The sequence below is a fragment of the Macaca nemestrina genome, chromosome 7 (genome assembly GCF_043159975.1).
Source record: "Macaca nemestrina isolate mMacNem1 chromosome 7, mMacNem.hap1, whole genome shotgun sequence".
In the NCBI taxonomy this organism is placed as follows: Eukaryota; Metazoa; Chordata; class Mammalia; order Primates; family Cercopithecidae; genus Macaca; species Macaca nemestrina.
Window position 1 is genome coordinate 4,566,979 of NC_092131.1, and position 19,103 is coordinate 4,586,081.

A 19,103-nucleotide genomic window follows, 5' to 3' on the forward strand; every position below is an offset into this window, starting at 1 on the left:
TGCCTTTTTTTTTTCTTTTCTTTTCTTTTCTTTTTAATCAGAGTTTTGCTGTTGTCGCCCAGGCTGGAGTGCAATGCTGCAGTCTCGGCTATACCTCCCAGGTTCAAGCAATTCTCCTGCCTCAGTTTCCTGAGTAGCTGGGATTATAGGTGCCTGCCACCACACCTGGCTAATTTTTTGGTATTTTTAGTAGAGACAGGGTTTCACCATGTTAGCAAGGCTGGTCTCGAACTCCTGACCTCAGGCAGTCCACCGGCCTTGGCCTCCCAAAGTGCAGAGATTACAGGCGTGAGCCGTCTCACCCGGAGAGTCATGTGTCTTTCTAATGCTGATTTCACCCTCTCTAGCAGCATGCTCATAGCGTTTCCCTCCTATGCACACGCAAATCCCAGGATGATCCTGATTGAGTGACGGCCTGTCCTCCAGCCAGTGTCTCCCACAGTTTGCTCTCATAGTGAGCAGATTAACACTAAAGTGGTAACTGGTTTTCCATTTAACTCCAAATCAAAGCAAAAGTTAAACAGTTTTAAAAAATGTTTTTCCCAAAGTAGAAGCATATTTTTTATTTATAAATTAATATATACCCCCTATAAAAACTTCAGACAATGCAAAAATGCGTATTATAGGTAATGAAAATCTCCTCATCCACTTCTTAGTGACAAATTCTGTAAAAGTAACAATTGGGACTTAATTATTACTAAGAGCCTGCCAGCAGTCCCTGAGCGCTAACCACCTGTGGGCGCTTGGGTCAGGCACCTCGTGAAGCAGGTGACATTGTTGTTCCTTTCTGCAGATGACAAAGGTGGTGGCTCAGCTCTTAGCCCACTCTACCATGAGGGTGTGTGGCCTCAGCAGACCTAAGCACGTGTGTGTGTGCGTGTGTGCATGTGTGTGTTTAGATATGTGGCGTCATGTTACATATAAACAGTTTTTTGTCATTGTATCTTTGGTGTCTTTCTATATCAGCACACGGACATGTTCCTCTTTTTTTGTGCCCCATCTTTTTTGTTTTGAGATGGAATCTTGCCCTTGTCACCCAGGCTGGAGTGCAGTGGCGTGGTCTTGGCTCACTGCAACTTGCACCTCCCGAGTTTAAGCGATTCTCCTGCCTCAGCCTCCCAAGTAGCTGGGATTACAGGCCGCCACCATGCCTGGTAATTTTTGTATTTTTAGTAGAGATGGGGTTTCACCTCGTTGGTCAGGATGGTCTGGAACTCCTGACCTCAGGTGATCTGCCCGCCTCGGCCTTCCAAAGTGCTGGGATTACAGGCGTGAGTCACTGTGCCCAACTGGTATCTTTTTTAACGAGTCTCCTTTTTGATGGGCGTGGAGGTAATTTGCAGTTTTCTTGGTCAGAATACAGTGCATGTTGTGTTTTCTCTTAGCCACTGCTTTCGTAATGCGAGTTTCCAGAAGCGGAACCGCCGTGACGCTTACACGGTGCATTCTCACGGGGCTGCGCCTGTCCCTCTTGCCGCGCACGGCATGTTTCCCACATTCCTTGCCACCTCCATAGGTAAAAATGTGTCATTTACTTGCAATGTGGTCCCAAGTCTACAACGAGTAAAACCAGAAGGACCACTGGTTTTCTTGTTTGCCTTTTGGGAATGGAAATGTATTAGCTTTGGATTGCATTTCGTTCCCATGAAATAAAAAGCGACCTGCTTTGGAGCTGCCATTTCTACTTTGTTTCCTATAATGTCCGTACACCTTAAACTCTCTGAATGCGTCCACCTGTCCACCAGTGTTTTTGCCACCCCTTGCAGGAGCGATTCCAGTTCCCGTCCCATGTCACGGATGTTTCTGAAGAAGCGAAGGACCTCATCCAGAGACTGATCTGCAGTAGAGAGCGCCGGCTGGGGCAGAATGGAATAGAGGATTTCAAAAAGCATGCGTTTTTTGAAGGTCTGAATTGGGAAAATATACGAAACCTAGAAGCACCTTACATTCCCGACGTGAGCAGTCCCTCTGACACATCCAACTTTGACGTGGACGACGATGTGCTGAGAAACACGGTGAGTGGAAAGCACCGGTCTCAGGCTTGCTGGCTGTGGGTCTGACGTGCGGTGCTGCGCTGAGCGCGTTGCTTATCAAGTCAGTACAGCATAAAGCTGTGAAATTTGGCTCTTAAGACACAGTGTGCTTTTTATTCCAGTCTTCAGCTGGGTCGTTAATATTCCTTTAAAAAATGATGGATGACTCAGTTTGAGTAAAATTGAGTTAAACAACTCTTTTAAAGTTTTGGAACTCAACAGAAATACTTTTGCTTTTATTTTCACGGTACTTGATACTTTTTTTTTTTTTTTTTGAGGCAGAGTCTTGCTCTGTCACCAGGCTGGAGTGCAGTGGTGCGATCTCGGCTCTCTGCAACCTCTGACTCCCTGGTTCAAGCCATTCTCCTGCCTCAGCCTCCCGAGTAGCTGGGATTACAGGCATGCACCACCGCATGCAGCTAATTTTTGTGTTTATAGTAGAGACGGGGTTTCACCATGTTGGCCAGGATAGTCTCGATCTCCTGACCACATGATCCACCCACCTCTGCCTCCCAAAGTGCTGGGATTACAGGCATGAGCCACCGTGCCCAGCCTACTTGATACTTTTCAAAGCAGTGTCACATACATCATTGTATTAGAGCTTCACTGCAACCCTGTCACCGCATTTTAGGTTTTTTAGGTTGAAAGACGCCAAGACATGAGCTCAGCCTACAGTCCCACAGGCAGTGTGGCGGCCTCTCAGTTCCTGGTCTTTTCCTTGCATGTGAGAGCACGTTAAATCTTTCTAACATTACAGTGCTTTGTGTCTGCATTGATGTTTCTTTATACAGCAAGAGTTTAGAACAAAGATGATGATAACAGATGTTGAGTCTCCGCACTGATGTTTAAGATCAGGATTTTCAGAGTTGGGTTCTGGCTGTGGGACTCGTCTGGTGTCCCCATCGGCTCTGACAGGGCCTCTTTGATGCATTAGCCAGTACCTTTGGTCCTGGAGAATTTTGCTCATATCTCATAAAATTCTTTTGTTCTCATCAAACCCATACATGTGTGACTTGTCTGGGGATAGACAAACTGAGATTTAACCAAATAAAAGGAAAATCTTCTTTGTTGCTTGTTAATTTAGAGAGTTTCTTACACTGAAGCATCATCATTCACTCTGTATGTTTCATTCCCAGGACCTCTCAAAATGAATGGCCATGAACCTGGGGAAACTCCTAGTAGTTTGACAGGAGGAACAGAGGTTCTTAGGAACTATGAAGTACCCCTTGTAGGGCCATGGAAAAGTTCTCTCTGGGCCGGGCGCGGTGACTCACCCCTGTAGTCCCAGCACTTTGGGAGGCTGAGGCGGGCGGATCACGAGGTCAGGAGTTGGAGACCAGCCTGGCCAACATGGTGAAACCCCGTCTCTGCTAAAAATACAAAAATTAGCCGGGCATGATAGCAGGTGCCTGTAATCCAGCTACTTGGGAGGCTGAGGCAGGAGAATCGCTTGAACCCAAGAGGTGGAGGTTGCAGTGCCCGAGAATACGCCACTGCATTCCGGCTTAGGTGACAGAGCGAGACTCCATCTCAAAAAAAGAAAAGTTAAATCTGTTTGCACTGAATACTTGCTTTGATGGCTTCACATTCAAAATAAGGGCTGAACTTGACACCACGTGGAGAAAAGGCTGAGAAAGAGGTATTGTTGTCGTTGAAAGGATTGTTTTCTTAGACTCTACCTCCAGACTCCAACTCCTTCCACACTGAAATTTCCCAGATGAAGACCTTTGCTTGTATTTTTTGTTTTTTGAGCCTGGTCTTGTTCTGTCACCCAGGCTGGAGTACAGTGATGCAACCTCAGCTCACTGCAACCTCAGCCTCCCACGTTCAATCAAGTCTCGAGCTTTGGCCTCTTGAGTAGCTGGGATTACAGGCGCACGCCGCCACATCCAGCTAATTTTTGTATTTTTAGTAGAGACAGGGTTTTACCATGTTGGCCTAGGCTGGTCTTGAACTCCTGGTCTCAAGCAGTCCACCCGCCTCAGCCTCCCAAAGTGCTGGGACTACAGGCATGAACCACTGTGCCTGGCCCCTGGTTATCGTTCTTAATAAAGAAAGATCCTCAGAATGAAAAACAGAGTTATAATAAACTTACCTAAAATAGTCTACCTTTGGGTTCCTTTTTGCCTTGTGGCCTCTTGTCTCAGGTCAAGAACCTGAGTGTCCCCAGGCTCTGTCCTGTGTCCTCAGAGGGGCACGCCTGTCCACACTGTTGCACTCTGCACACAGTTGTGTTAAGCAGTGGATTCTGTGGCTTTAAGAAGTCTTTGAAAATCACTAACCTGGTAACGGCCTGTGCCATTGTCATCATCAGAATCAGTGCATGTATCCTGTGAGCTTTATTGTACATACAGTGAATGGGGCCAGGCTTGAGAAAGACAGATCTGCCATACTCAGCTCCCCTGCAGAGGACATCATGGAGTCTGCATTCTCCAAGGCCACGTGTTCTGCCCAGTGCCTCCCGTCACCATGACTATAACCATCTTTCCTCTTTTTACCTGTTGGTTTGAATGTAGATTTCATTTGTGTTGTGTATGTTCTTATGCAGGAAATATTACCTCCTGGTTCTCACACAGGCTTTTCTGGATTACATTTGCCATTCATTGGTTTTACATTCACAACAGAAAGGTACGTCTAGATTTATCATTCCCCAGGGAGAGCCTTCCCTTGTGGTAGATGAACAGTCAGACACCACACTCTGTCCCTAGGAGTGGGCTGGTGGGTGGGGTGTGTGCTGGGAGGCCATTACTTAAGGGAGATGGAGATGGGTTTTTGTTCTTAAAATGTACACACCTAATGACTACAGGTGTTACCATAGCAAGGTTGCAGGCTTTTTCTCTACAGATATCCAGGTCGTAAAGAATTCAGGTTTCATGGCCTTTGTTGTATGTTCTTCTATTTACAACCCTTTAAAAATATTAAAACCGTTCATGCTCATGATGGTGCAAAAACAGGCCCCGGGCAGGATTTCTCCCAGAGGCCGTAGTTTGCCGACCCCTGACCGATAGGCCACCACCACTGGCAGGGTTAGCTCTGATCCGGTCAGCGGCCGCAGCAAGCGGAACAGTTGCCGCACGCACTCAGCTGAAAGCTGGCTTCAGTCAGAGCACTCTGCTGCCTTTTGTAAGGATTGTGTGCTGTGGGCTCCTGTCCCAAATGGGCCTCTTTGCAAATTTGTGTCGCCTGAGGTGGTCCACGTCTATTTTAAAAGGAAACTGGGGCCGAGAGGAGAGGGGTTAGGAAGAAAGGGAGGTGGGGGAGGTGAAATGAGACAATGGAAGCTCCCACTGTGCCACAGAATCTGATTCCCAGCGTCTTCTGGCAACTGGAACCACAGTTGAAAATGTCTTGAGAGGGAGATATCCCCATACTTTTTTTATTTTATTTTATTTTTTTTGAGACGGGATCTTGCTCTGTCGCCCAGACTGGAGTGCAGTGGCGCAATCTCAGCTTACTGCAACCTCCGCCTCCTGGGTTCTAGCAATTCCCCTGCCCCAGTCTCCTGATTAGCCGAGACTACAGGTGCCCGCCACCATGCCCGACTAATCTCATTTTAGTAGAGATGGAGTTTCACCATAGTGGCCAGGGTGGTCTCGATCTCCTGACCTCGTGATCTGCCCTCCTTGGCCTCCCAAAGTGCCAGGATTACAGGCATGAGCCACCACACCCGGCCGACATCCCCATATTTCTACTTTAGCTTGGAGGAAATCTCTTTTGGTGTGAGAGGCCAGGGTTGAACAGCCCGTAAGCCGAAGTGACCGCTGCTGTCGGCCAGGGTTAAACAGCCCATAAGCCAAAGTGACCGCTGCTGTCTTCCCGCCCGCAGGAGGCTTTCTGGGTGGGCATATTGATTTACCAGCTGCCAGTGCAGAGGTTCTTGACCTTTCTGGTACATCCCAGCTCACTGAGAGCTTGTTACACTTGCAGGTCCCAGGCCCATGGCTGTAGTTTGGCCAGATAGGCCTAGAGCTCTCCTCTTGACAGACCCTGCAGGGCTAGAGCAGCCCAGCACCCTCAGACCACCTGTGGAGAAACACCAGGTCTTCTGTAAAGGGGGCTGGGTGCCTTTATGGGACTCAGCATAGGAGCTCAAAATTTTCCTGACTTCATTGTCACATAAAGAGCTAAGCAGAACTGAGTAACTCCTAAAGCAATGAGAGCCATCCTGGGCTTCAGCCTGTGCCTTGGATGTGCACGTCATCCAGTGGTCTGGTCCTTGTTAGGGGGCTTAGCATGCTGGTCAGTGCTAGAATTGGTGGCTTAGCCTGCAAGGGAAGAAGGGTTGAAAGAGCTGTCTGGATTGCTTGGCCAGTTGGTGGCCAAACGAGGAAGCTCTATGGTCCGTGCACACTGCTGACCTCCAGACAAGAGCTGGGGCTGCCCTTTAAGCCTTGCTTTATGCAAAATCCATGCTTTCTGGTTCTGCGTTTATAGTTAAGTGTGAGGGATGATTCAGAAATGCCATTTCCCCTCCTTTGCAGAGGCGCTTTCGTGCCCTTGTCAGTGTGTCCTTGACCATCCGGTCACTTATCTAACTTTGGCTCCATAAACAAGAAAGTCTTTTCTTGGGTATTTTTGTTTGCCAATTTAAAAAGACTAGCTTTCACCCCAGGAAGTTTGAAGATGCTAATTAAATCGCTGAATTTTCAGTAGATCAAAACCTGTTGCTTGATTTCCCAGCTGTTTTTCTGATCGAGGCTCTCTGAAGAGCATAATGCAGTCCAACACATTAACCAAAGATGAGGATGTGCAGCGGGACCTGGAGCACAGCCTGCAGATGGAAGCTTACGAGAGGAGGATTCGGAGGCTGGAACAGGAGAAGCTGGAGCTGAGCAGGAAGCTGCAAGGTGAGGGCGGCGTCGGCTCTGGGGCTGGGAGGGGGCGCTGTGGCCAGGCTGCACCTCACGCTGTCTCTCCATCCCTCAGAGTCCACCCAGACTGTGCAGTCCCTCCACGGCTCATCTCGGGCCCTCAGCAATTCAAACCGAGATAAAGAAATCAAAAAGCTAAATGAAGAAATCGAACGCTTGAAGAATAAAATAGCAGGTATGTTTAAAAAAGTATGACTTCTTAGTCTCAGTTTTTGGTCATTACCCTCTTAAAAGGGAATTTCAGAGTCTTTTTCATAAGGTGGGAAAGCAGAAAAAAAGCTTAGGCTTTAGCAAGCTTATTTAGAGTTCTGAAATTTTGGTCAGTTCTTTTTTTTTTTTTAGACAGAGTTTTGCTTTTGTCCCCCAGGCTGGAGTGCAGTGGTGCAATCTCAGCTCACTGCAACCTCCACCTCCCGGGTTCAAGTGATTCTCTTGCCTCAGCCTCCCAAGTAGCTGGAATTACAGGCATGTGCCACCACGCCCGGCTAATTTTGTATTTTTAGTAGAGACAGGGTTTCACCATGTTGGCCAGGCTGGTCTCGAACTCCTGACCTCAGGTGATCTGACCACCTCGGCCTCCCAAAGTGCTGAAATTACAGGCATGAGCCACCGTGCCCAGCCCCAAATGGCTTAGTTCTAATGATATTATTTTATAGTCACCAGCTAGAATCAATTCCCAATATTTTATCTGAACGTTATCTGGCTATTTTCTGCTTCTCTGTTACAGTTTTCCTCTTTGTGGCTCTCAGACAGAGTCCCTAGAGCTGCTTTCCTCCTAAAGCTTAATCAGTGACTCGGCCTGCTCCTTGGTGTTGTAGGCGCTAGACCTGCCGTCACCACTTTCTCTTGGTGGTTCCTGGGTTATCAAAGTTCCCTGAAGGCTCCAGTCACTTTTTTTGTTTGTTTTTTTTGAGATGGAGTCTCGCTCTGTCGCCCAGGTTGTAGTGCAGTGGTGCGATCTCGGCACACTGCAAGCTCCGCCTCCCAGGTTCATGCCATTCTCCTGCCTCAGCCTCCCAAGTAGCTGGGACTACAGGTGCCCGCCACCACGCCCGGCTAATTTTTTGTATTTTAGTAGAGACGGGATTTCACTGTGTTAGGGTGGTCTCCATCTCCTGACCTCGTGATCCGCCGACCTCGGTCTCCCAAAGTGCTGGAGTTACAGGCTTGAGCCACTGCACCCGGCCTGACTCCAGTCCCTTTTAAGCCTTAACCTCACACAGGTTGGCTCTGCAGTTGACCTTCACCTGCAAAGCACACTTCGAATCTCTCACCTTCTCTGCGTTTCCTATCAGGAACCCCACTGTCCTGATCCAAAAACGGACTTCTTTGATTGAGTCACTTACTAAATAAACCTTTCTTGCACACTGAAAAAGGACAAGGGCCAGGCACTATGCTGGGTGACACAGGTTAGAGGGACTGAGCAGACGATTGTGTGTGCCACCCAAGGGCTCCCAGTCCTCAGGGGAGATTCCTGTCAGATCAAAGTCTAGGGAGCCTGTTCCGCACAGGCATGCAGGTAGCTCTGCCCGTGACACTGTGTGTGTGTGTGTGTGTGTAAGTAAAAAAAACCTCTGAATGGAAAAGAGTGTTGTGAATTATTAAATAATTTCCTATCAGTAAGTCAGCTAACGTAAAGTTTGCATACAGTCACTGCACATAAAGGAACACAGTTTATTTCCCCTTTTACCCAGATTCAAACAGGCTCGAGCGACAGCTTGAGGACACAGTGGCGCTTCGCCAAGAGCGTGAGGACTCCACGCAGCGGCTGCGGGGGCTGGAGAAGCAGCACCGCGTGGTCCGGCAGGAGAAGGAGGAGCTGCACAAGGTAGGTGGCTCGGTTCGGGGTGGGAAAGGCTTACAGGACCTTGCAGAGTTTTGTAAGGTCACATTCATGCAGACGGTGGAAGGCCTCTTGGGACTTCTGCCCATGGGCTGTCCCTGCTGCATGCAGGACACCAGGGCCAAGCGTGGCCCTGGGGCCCCTGCCACACCTGCCTGCTGCACAGCCTCCGTGTCAGTTGGCAGAGCTTGGGTCCCAGTGGCAGGTGCCTTCCACCCCCTCGCCCACAGCAGGTATCCACCTCACAATCAGCCTTTCCAGTCTCCACTTCAGACCCACAGAGAAAGCAGCACCCCACTGTATTCTACATTGTGCAGCTCCTCCTTCCTTGTGCAGCTCCTCCTTCTCATGTCCTTAGGGCATGGTGGCCGTGGCAGCACATGCAGTGTCTGGAGCCAGGCCCTCCCCTTCTCTCCACCAGGCCTCTGCTCTTAGAGAGGGCCCCTTAGTAATGACAGGGAACTGCAGCAAAGGCCCTGTGTTAAAATCTGGGTGATTTCACCCCATAATTCCTTTATAAATTTCATTTTTAGTAATATATGGAAAACTTTTATGCTCAGGTGCCACCATGTTAGTTATATACGTGTTTTCTAAAATACATTCATTGATACATGTTATCCTTGAACCTGTAGTTTGTGATCTGTTCTCTAAAATGTGCCAGGTATCAAACCCAAATCGTTTCTTAAGATACTCTGTGGTGTCATCCACCTGAGTGACTTGTCGAAGTGCAGTGTGGGGTGTGTGGCACCTCATTGCTTGACAGGGTCATAGTACCTCCCAGTGGGCCCGGAGAGGCCTGGGGAGGCCTCCCGTCCACGTGTGGGCAGCTGCTCTGCCAGCTTGCTCAGGGTTTTGTCACTTCCATCTCAGACAAGCAGGTGCAGCAGTGACTGAACTGCCAGGTAGTTGACCAGATGGGCTGCAGGGAGGTCAGGGTCATCAGTGTGGTGAGTGCAGAGTGACAGCCAGCATCCGCACACCGGTCTCCAGTGAAGGGCAGGCTGTCCAGCACTTGTTTTTATGCAGTTCTTCACTGTGACTTCACCTTCAGCACTTTGTGTCTGTGTGTTCTTTTCGGATTTTGCTTATGTTGAAGTAACCCGATTGAGTGCCCAAATGCTTCATTCAGCTTTGCGGCTCTGCAGGCGACGTCGGGCAGAGGCTGTCGTTACGGAGCCAGGCGTCCTCCTGTAAGCACGCTGCCCCTGCGTGGTTGTGGGGCTTTTTTTTTTTTTTTTTTTTTTGAGATGGAGTCTCGCTCTGTCGCCCAGGCTGCGGTGCAGTGGCACGATCTCGGCTCGCTGCAACCTCTGCCTCCCAGGTTCACACCATTCTCCTGCCTCAGCCTCCTGAGTAGCTGGGACTACAGGCGCGCACCACCACAATGCACTTTTTTTGTATTTTTAGTACGTGGTCTCACCATGTTAGCCAGGATGGTCTCCATCTCCTGACCACAGGTGATCCGCCCGCCTCGGCCTCCCAAAGTGCTGGGATTACAGGTGTGAGCCACTGTGCCCGGCCTGTGGCGCCTTTCTTGGTGTGCAGTTGGTGCTCGGCACCTGAACCCAGGTGGCCTTCCCGTTGCCTTTGTGGGTGGCGTGAGACACGGCGTAGGTCTTTTTCCAAGCAGGGAATTTCTCAGATCTGTGGCTCTAATCTGTAACCAGCATCGGCTGTCGCTTTTAACTCCTCAGTGTCGTGGGAGACCAAACCTCCAGCCTTCCAAGCCTTTGTTAGGCAAACATAAAACATCTGTAATTGTTTTTGTTCAGCAACTGGTTGAAGCCTCGGAGCGGTTGAAATCCCAGGCCAAGGAACTCAAAGATGCCCATCAGCAGCGAAAGCTGGCCCTGCAGGAATTCTCGGAGCTGAATGAGCGCATGGCAGAGCTCCGTGCCCAGAAGCAGAAGGTGTCCCGGCAGCTGCGGGACAAGGAGGAAGAGATGGAGGTGGCCACGCAGAAGGTGGACGCCATGCGGCAGGAGATGCGGAGAGCCGAGAAGCTCAGGAAAGAGGTAGCTGTGGGGCTGGTTCAGGGATGGTATCTACTGGACTTCTGTGTGACTTCTATAAAACGCCTTTGGAATCTTGGGCTGCATTAGTATAAAAGGGGTTGGAAATTTTCTGTGGAGCCAAGTAAGTTGATGGGCTGAGCATTTATTTTGTTGTTCTCGTCCCTCAATATCGGTGAAATTACAATAAGGTTCTTGTGGTGCTGATTTTCTTTAATTCCCTTTTAAGTAAATAGAGGGTGTTTATACTGTGCTATGATGTGGCCTGGCTTATGTGAATAAGTCCACACAGGGCAGGTGGCAGTAGAAAGGCGGATCACAGGCGGGTGCGGGGCTCACGCCTGGAATCCCAGCCCTGTGGGAGGCGCCGAGATGGCTGGATCGTTGAGCTTAGGAGTTGGAGACCAGCCTGAGCAACATGGATGGCAAAACCCCATCTCTACCAGAAGAACAAAAAAATCAGCTGGGCGTGGTGGCGGTCACCTGTAATCCCAGCTACTTGGAAGGCTGAGGCAGGAGAATCGCTTGAGCCCAGGAGGTGGAGGCTGCAGGGATCCGAGATTGTGCCACTGCAATCCAGCCTGGGCGACAGAGTGGGACTCCCGTCTAAAAAAAAAAAAAATATGTATATATGAAAGGCAAATCACAGCAAAGCACAGTTGAGGCCGCCTGCCGAGGTGAGTGCCTCTGAAGTGTGTTGACGCGGCACTCGTCGCCGCTGTTGGAATGATTGCAACCCCAAAGAGCTTTCTTATGTAGGCTACAGCTCTCAACATGCACCATGGCAGAAATTAAAACAGAATTTTGTTAATGCAATGAAAACCCATTTCATGTTAACATATGTAACATGTTTAATGAAAAGTATTTCTTTAAAAATTTGGCAAGAAGAATGGCATTTTTTACATTTTGTTAGCTTTTCTTTAATATCTGGCTGAATAGAAAACGGTTGAGTTCTCATGACTGTTTCTTCCGTCTGTTTTGCTGCACTGTTCGGGATAAAGTACATGAAGAAATCCTGGCTCCCACACATAGCTAATTAGGAAAGGAAGGGCCCTGCACACCCCTGACAACGTCTCAGGACCACAGGGGTTTTCAGCCCCTGCCGCCCTAGGTATTCCGAGTGTTCTGCTGTGACATATTTTAAGCGGTGCTTAGTTTAGAACTCTATTAAAGTTTCCTTGATAAATCCCATGAATGAGAAGGCCTGGAAGCACATGCTTCTGCTCCTTTCAAGTTCAGGGCTCTTTGTTCTTGAGCCACAGAGGACCTGTTTGTTTTCTTCTTAGACAGTCTATTTTGCAACCCAAATATATTTGTAGTTATAGGCAGTTAAAACTGAAGTTAGTGATACCCCTAAAGAGGAATTAGCATTCCACCTACGGGGGAAGTGGTGACAGTGCCTGGAATTCGCCCTCGAGTGGTTTGGGCACGGGCAGAGATGAAGCGGGCTTGGCTCCAGAGCTCACTGTCGAAGCTGGGTGTGGCACGCGGGTTTGCTGTTCTGCTCACTCTTGTGCGTGTTTGAAATGGCCCATTTAATTAATGAATTCAGGTTCTACAGATATCAAAAGTACTTGTTTTCACAAATCAGTGAAATTTAAATTTCAAGAAATTTATCCTTCTTGAAATTTAAAAGTATCAATTTAAGCTAGAGTTGAACGTTGTTTTATTACTAACCAACCATCCCAGTTGAACCCTGAAGTGTGTTCCTCAAACTTCCATTTGTGGTAAGATTTGATGGAGGGCAAACACGCGCAAAGCTCCTTTGAGGTCTTGTTCTTGTAGAGGTCCCGTGGGTGCTGCTGTAACTGGTGACGTGGAGCTCGCTTTGTGTTAATGGAAACCGGATCTTCCTCTTGTAGCTGGAAGCTCAGCTTGATGATGCTGTTGCTGAGGCCTCCAAGGAGCGCAAGCTTCGTGAGCACAGTGAGAACTTCTGCAAGCAAATGGAAAGCGAGCTGGAGGCCCTCAAGGTAGTGCTGGGCGGGGGTCTCTGCCCTTAACCGAGAGGAATGCCCATCTTTGCTGATGCCACCATGTGGAAGTCACCTTGTGTAATGTGTGGTCCAGGCTGAGTGTCACCCGAGGCTGTTGAGGCAAGACCCGTGTGTGGAGAGGTGGGGGTGTGACCGCTGCCTTTGTGACTGCTTTCATTTTTAAAGGCCAAGTTCATTTTTTTCCTTTCTTATATAAAAGTTTAAGGCAGTTCACTGTAAGTCCTAGGAAACTAGTATCTCATTTCCTGCTCCAGCCCCGTCAGTTCATAGCCTTCTTCACGTCGTGGTATTCTAAATTCAGTGCAGTTGAGTTTTGGAAAAGCTCCTTAAAGCCTGTAACCTGCTGCTGACTGGGGAGGAAACAGACTGGCCATCAGTCAGGGCCTGCTGGTGGGGCCGGAGGGTGGCCGGGAGGCTGCAGAGGGTGGGAGTGGGGAAGGCCGCAGCGGCCGAGTGGGCGAGGGGCTGGGGGCGGATCTCCTTGGCAGTATAGCGTGGCCTGGGTCTCCTCATGTGTGGGCTGCATGTGATGGGTCTGCCCTCTCCCTTCCCCTTGGTGATCTGGTAGCTCTTCCTCTGGGACGTGGGCCTGAGATGCTGTTCCTCTCTGGCAGCGTGGCTTGGCTGGACCTCAGCGTGTGGTGCCCGAGGCTCTTGCTCCTTTCTCAGCCCTCGAGTCTCCGCTCTGCACAGCAGGCAGAGTAAGCTTGGCAGACCAAAGCCGGAGCACACTCCTGTGCAGTCAGGGCCTCCGTGGCTCCACAGCTGTCCAGCAGCCACCCTCCTGCCCGCTCCAGCCCAGCAGTGCCTCTCCCACCCCTCCTGTCCCCGCCACTCCAGACACACTGGCCTCTCTGCGTGCTACAAGCACTGCCAGCACGTCCCACCTCACTCCGGCCTGTGCCCTTGTTCTTTGCCCCTAGCCTGACACCTCACTTAATAGGCCAGCACCTTACAGATGCTGCCCCAGCCATCCTGGCACGCCTTCCGCTCCCTACAACCCAGCTGGGGTGCGGAGCCCCTCCGCCCGTTTACTGGTTTGCTGTCAGTTCCAGCCAACCACATGAGAGCAGAGACCTCAGTGTCACCGCAGTCACAAGGAGGGGCCCAGCACAGAGTCAGCCCTCAGAAGAATGCTGCAGGCCTGAATGAACAGGGTATGGGGCAGAGCTTCAGGGTCCCAGGCAGACCCGGGCACATCCCCCTGCAAGGCTGTCTCCTGCTGTGACCCCCTAGAATCTGGATCACGTTAGCCAGGTCAACTACATCATCTGGTGTAGTCCAGGCATACACGGTCCTTGGGAAGGTGTCTGCACTTGCTGGGGATGAAAGGGGATGAAAGGACAATGTGACCGTTGAGGACACAGAGGTTCGTCAACTTATGTTTACCTTTGTCTTCAGATGAAGCAAGGAGGCCGGGGAGCAGGTGCCACTTTAGAGCACCAGCAAGAGATTTCCAAAATCAAATCCGAGCTGGAGAAGAAAGTCTTATTTTATGAAGAGGAATTGGTCAGACGTGAGGCCTCCCATGTGCTCGAAGTGAAAAATGTGAAGAAGGAGGTGCATGATTCAGAAAGCCACCAGCTGGCCCTGCAGAAAGAAATCTTGATGTTAAAAGATAAGTTAGAAAAGTCAAGGCGAGAACGGTAGGTGTTCATGAGCTCCTCAGTTGAGAAGATGAAAGCTGATACCTATGCCATAGATAACGAATATTAGCGAAGTCACGAGCTTTTAAAACTGTTTCTCGCTCACCTTGGCAGGCATAACGAGATGGAGGAGGCGGTAGGTACAATAAAAGATAAATACGAACGAGAAAGAGCAATGCTATTTGATGAAAACAAGAAGCTAACCGCTGAAAATGAAAAGGTAATTAATTCAAAGTACCTGAGTTAGCACTTTGTAGGGAAATTGTAATTTAAAAAAATTTTTTTTAATTTTTAATTTGTGTGGGTATGTACGTAGTGGGTATATATATTTATGGAGGAATAGAATGTCATTCTTGAGTCTTGGAAGTTTGGTATCTTTTTTTTTTTTTTTTTTTTGAGACAGAATTTCGTTCTGTTGCCCCAGGCTGGAGTACAGTGGTGCGATCTTGGCTCACTGTAAGCTCTGCCTCCCGGGTTCACGCCATTCTCCTGCCTCAGTCTCCCGAGTAGCTGGGACTATAGGCACCCGCCACCACGCCTGGCGAATTTTTGGTTTTTTTTTTTTTTTTTTTTTTTTTTTTGAGATGGAGTCTTGCTCTGTCACCCAGGCTGGAGGGCAGTGGTGCGATCTCTGCTCACTGCAAGCTCCGCCTCCCAGGTTCACGCCATTCTCCTGCCTCAGCCTCCCGTGTAGCTGGGACTACAGGCGCCTGCCACCACACCCAGCTAATTTTTTTTTTTTTTTTTTTGTATTTTTAGTAGAGACGGGGTGTCACCGTCTTAGTCAGGATGATCTTGATCTCCTGACCTCATGATCCGCCCGTCTCGGCCTCCCAAAGTGCTGGGATTACAGGTGTGAGCCATCGCTCCCGGCCTTATTTTTTGTATTTTTAGTAGAGATGGGGTTTCACTGTGTTAGTCACGATGGTCTCGATCTCCTGACCTCGTGATCCACCGGCTTCGGCCTCCCTAAGTGCTGGGATTACAGGCATGAGCCACCGCACCGGCCGAAGTTTGGGATCTTTTTACAGTGCGGTCATGTGCCATATAACGATGCTTCCATCAGTGACAGACCGTGTGTACAACAGACATCCCATACGATTGTAATACTGTCCTTTACCTCTTCTGTGTTGAGATACACAGATACTTAGCATTGTGTTACAGCCTCCGGCAGCGTCCCGCACAGCAACATGGTGTGCAGGCTGTGGCCTGGAATTTGACAGGCTGTGCCACAGGGCCTGGCCTGCAGCAGCCACACCATCTAGGCTTGTGTGAGTGCATTCACGCTGTGTGCACAAGGACGTGTTTCTCAGCCCGTGTTCTTGCTGTTTCACCACACGTGACTATTTTGATTTTTGAATGAAGTAATGGGTTTGGTCTTTTAAATAGGATGTTTGTATTCAGCGAAAAGGTGCCAATTGCCTGAAGTCACTAGCTGCATCGGTTTAGGTTTAGATTTGAGTTGAAATGTGACTTAAGCTAGATACAGTGAAAAAATCCGTATCGTGAACTTAGTTTAGAAAAATCTCATGACGATTAAAGAAAACTTTCAAAGTCTTCAAAGGAACTTCCAGTGTTAAGGCCAGCATACTTAAAGGATGCCCGATTAACAAGTTCTGTGGTGAAATTGTTTCATTTCAGCTCTGTTCCTTTGTGGATAAACTCACAGCTCAAAATAGACAGCTGGAGGATGAGCTGCAGGATCTGGCAGCCAAGAAGGAGTCGGTGGCCCACTGGGAAGCTCAGATTGCGGAAATCATTCAGTGGTACGTGCACGGCCCCATTAGCGGCCGTAAAGCGACTCCCTGCTCAGTCCAGGAGGCCTGTCCCGCCTCTGCTGCCTCATCCTGTGCTCCACGCCAGGTCGTGCCTCACAGGCTGGGATGCAGGTCTTGTTGCTGTTCCCCAGAACTTCTCATGTCTGGGGCAGTGGTTCTGTTGGACTGGAGGTGGAGACACACCCCCACCAACCCACTGAAGGACTTGGGGCAAGCCGTTCACACCCCTCGCGTTCTCAGAGATACAGGAGGCAGAGCCCTCCTGAAGTGGCTGCGGAAGCAGCAGGGAGACTTGGAGCGAGCTGGGACCTGGCCCTCCGCTCCTAAGGTGTGAAGTTGTAATTTTTAAAAGAGTTTTTATTTTTAATTTTTGTGGGTGCATGGTAGGGGTATATATTTATGGGGTAATATAATTTTTTCATTCTTGAGTCTTGGAAGTTTGGTGTCTTTTTAAACTACAGTCGTGCCATGTAACGATGCTTCCATCAGTGTGATCCTGCGTATACAATGGGTACACTGTGGGCACTCTGGCTGACGTGACGCTGTCAGTGTGTCCCGAGGAAGGCAGGAACGTCCCCTTCTTGTTTGGCTTCTCGCTGGTAGCTGTGCTTCGTGAGACAGAACATCTGTTCCCTCCTCCAGGGTCAGCGACGAGAAAGATGCCCGGGGCTACCTTCAAGCTCTTGCTTCCAAGATGACCGAAGAGCTCGAGGCTTTGAGGAGTTCTAGTCTGGGGTCAAGAACACTGGTAGGTTTTGTGTGGTGCCTGCATTTCTGTTACCGAATAGTCTGTTAATGGTTTGAAGTGTGAATGGGACATCTGAGGACTATTTAGGGAATTACAGTGATGCAAGAGACTTCTGTGCGACCAGTTCCCCAGTTTAAGGAATGCTAACATTTGCCAGCTTTCAGATCATTATGGCTTCTCTCGATGGCGTTCATTCGTTTAGCAAATAATTATTGAGCACTGAGCTCTGTGGTATCAAATTAAGACTGGATTCTGCCCTCAGAGAGCTTTATTAATTTTATTGGTTCATTTAGTGATCTGTGTATGTTATTTTTTTCCCCCCGAGATGGAGTCTCACTCTCTCGCCCAGGCTGGAGTGCAGTGGCGCGATCTCGGCTCACTGCAACCTCCACCTCCTGGGTTCAAGTGATTCTCCTGCCTCAGCCCCCCAGGTAGCTGGGATTACAGGTGTGCATCGCTACACCAGGCTAATTTTTGTATTTTAGTAGAGATAGGGTTTTGCCACGTTAGCCAGGCTGGTCTCAAACTCCTGACCTTAGGTGATCTACCCGCTTCGGCCTCCCAAAGTGCTGGGATTACAGGTGTGAGCCACCACACCTGGCCTTCCTCTGTCCATTTTCTTCTCTTTACCATTGTAGATGGAAAATGAAGAATTCTCAGTTGTGTTCAATGAAGGTTTTTGGTTTAAAAAAAGAAAAATCAGCAAGATGGCATCTCTAGACTTCTTTCATACCTCCTGAAAGTTGATATCATACATTGGGCAACTCAGTAAGAAAACAGAAGGGTGATGTTAGTGAACTGGCATATTCCACTGTTGCTTCATCCTAGGTCACTCCGTCATTCTTCCCTTATTATTTTAGTCTTTTTTTTTTTTTTTTTAATCACAGGTAGGAATGAGTAATGACATAATTCCCAGGATGGTGAAATCGCAAAATGTTTCAAATTATGAGAAAAAGATAACCGAACCCTATAATGTACCTTAGGTTTGTAAAAGGTCCAGGGTTCAGTGGACCCAAATACAAATTGCACTACAGAGGCCAGGCGCAGCGGCTCACGCCTGTAATCCCAGCACTTTGGGAGGCCAAGGTGGGTGGATCACGAGGTCAGGAGTTTGAGACTAGCCTGGCCAGCATGGTGAAGCCCTGTCTCTACAAAAAATACAAAAATTAGCCAGGCGTGGTGGCGTGCACCTGTAATCCCAGCTACTGGGGAGGCTGAGACAGGAAAATTGCTTGAATCTTGGAGGCGGAGGTTGCAGTGAGCCGAGATCACGCCATTGCACTCCAGCCTGGGCAACAAGAGCAAAACTCCATCTAAAAAAAAAAAAAGAGATTGTACCACAGAATTACTTTTATTCTTCTCAAAGATAAAGTAAATGTTCTTTTTTAGAAGATTTCTAAGGAAGAGTAAAAGTCATAAAATATCAAAACTGAAACTCCTGAGGCACCTCAATAATTTAGAGTTAATACCTAAGTGAGACAGTAATGGCTTAAGGTTAGACAAAGATAACTTATTTGTTAACATTAGTTTAACAAGTAGATAACTGAAAGTGCATTTTTAACACCATAACCATGTCGCAAGGATCCACTGTGGAAGGTGCGCCGCAGCCAGAAGCTGGACATGTCCGCGCGGCTGGAGCTGCAGTCGGCCCTGGAGGCGGAGATCCGGGCCAAGCAGCTTGTCCAGGAGGAGCTGAGGAAGGTCAAGGATGCCAACCTCACCTTGGAAAGGTACTTGGTGCTGGGGTCTAACTCTGAGTAGGAGCGGGCGCTGTGTGGCCTTCAGCCAGCCCTGAGCCTTGTGGGCTCTGATGCTCCTCACCTGGAAAATCGGGGCCATGGTGTTTACTGGCACCTTAGGAGGCAGCAAGTCGGGTTTACCTGCAGGAGCCCTGAATAGCAGGCCGTTCTGGCACGGAGGAGGTGGCCACAAGGGTGCAGGGCCTCGCCTGCCGCGGGGGTGTGCAGTGCGGTGCAAGCCGTGTTTTGACAGCAGCGGGTGCTTGTGCCCCGCGCTGGGTAGTGAGACTCATACCACTGTCTGACAGGAGCCCCTCTCACTGCTTAGTCACCTCCATGCCGCTCCATTCACTAACTCAGGATTGTTCCTTTCAAGCTAATGCAAATATTTTAAAACAGAGGTTGAAGATGGCATTCTCACTTGAAATTTTTCTCC

The 19,103-nt window shown here is 49.1% G+C and overlaps 1 protein-coding gene across 4 annotated transcripts in view; it reads left to right on the forward strand.

Annotated features, from left to right (window-relative positions):
* LOC105467372 (serine/threonine-protein kinase MRCK beta) overlaps nucleotides 1-19,103 on the forward strand; it is a 133,062-nt gene that overhangs the window by 80,455 nt on the left and 33,504 nt on the right. For all 4 annotated transcript variants that reach the window (XM_011716931.2, XM_011716933.3, XM_011716930.3 and 1 more), the window contains exons 8-19: nucleotides 1,767-2,015; nucleotides 4,582-4,661; nucleotides 6,714-6,880; nucleotides 6,960-7,079; nucleotides 8,599-8,732; nucleotides 10,520-10,762; nucleotides 12,622-12,732; nucleotides 14,158-14,402; nucleotides 14,517-14,622; nucleotides 16,044-16,168; nucleotides 16,823-16,928; nucleotides 18,510-18,658. In XM_011716931.2, the coding sequence (XP_011715233.1) occupies nucleotides 1,767-2,015; nucleotides 4,582-4,661; nucleotides 6,714-6,880; nucleotides 6,960-7,079; nucleotides 8,599-8,732; nucleotides 10,520-10,762; nucleotides 12,622-12,732; nucleotides 14,158-14,402; nucleotides 14,517-14,622; nucleotides 16,044-16,168; nucleotides 16,823-16,928; nucleotides 18,510-18,658 (1,835 nt within the window). The remainder of the gene's footprint in view (nucleotides 1-1,766; nucleotides 2,016-4,581; nucleotides 4,662-6,713; nucleotides 6,881-6,959; nucleotides 7,080-8,598; nucleotides 8,733-10,519; nucleotides 10,763-12,621; nucleotides 12,733-14,157; nucleotides 14,403-14,516; nucleotides 14,623-16,043; nucleotides 16,169-16,822; nucleotides 16,929-18,509; nucleotides 18,659-19,103) is intronic.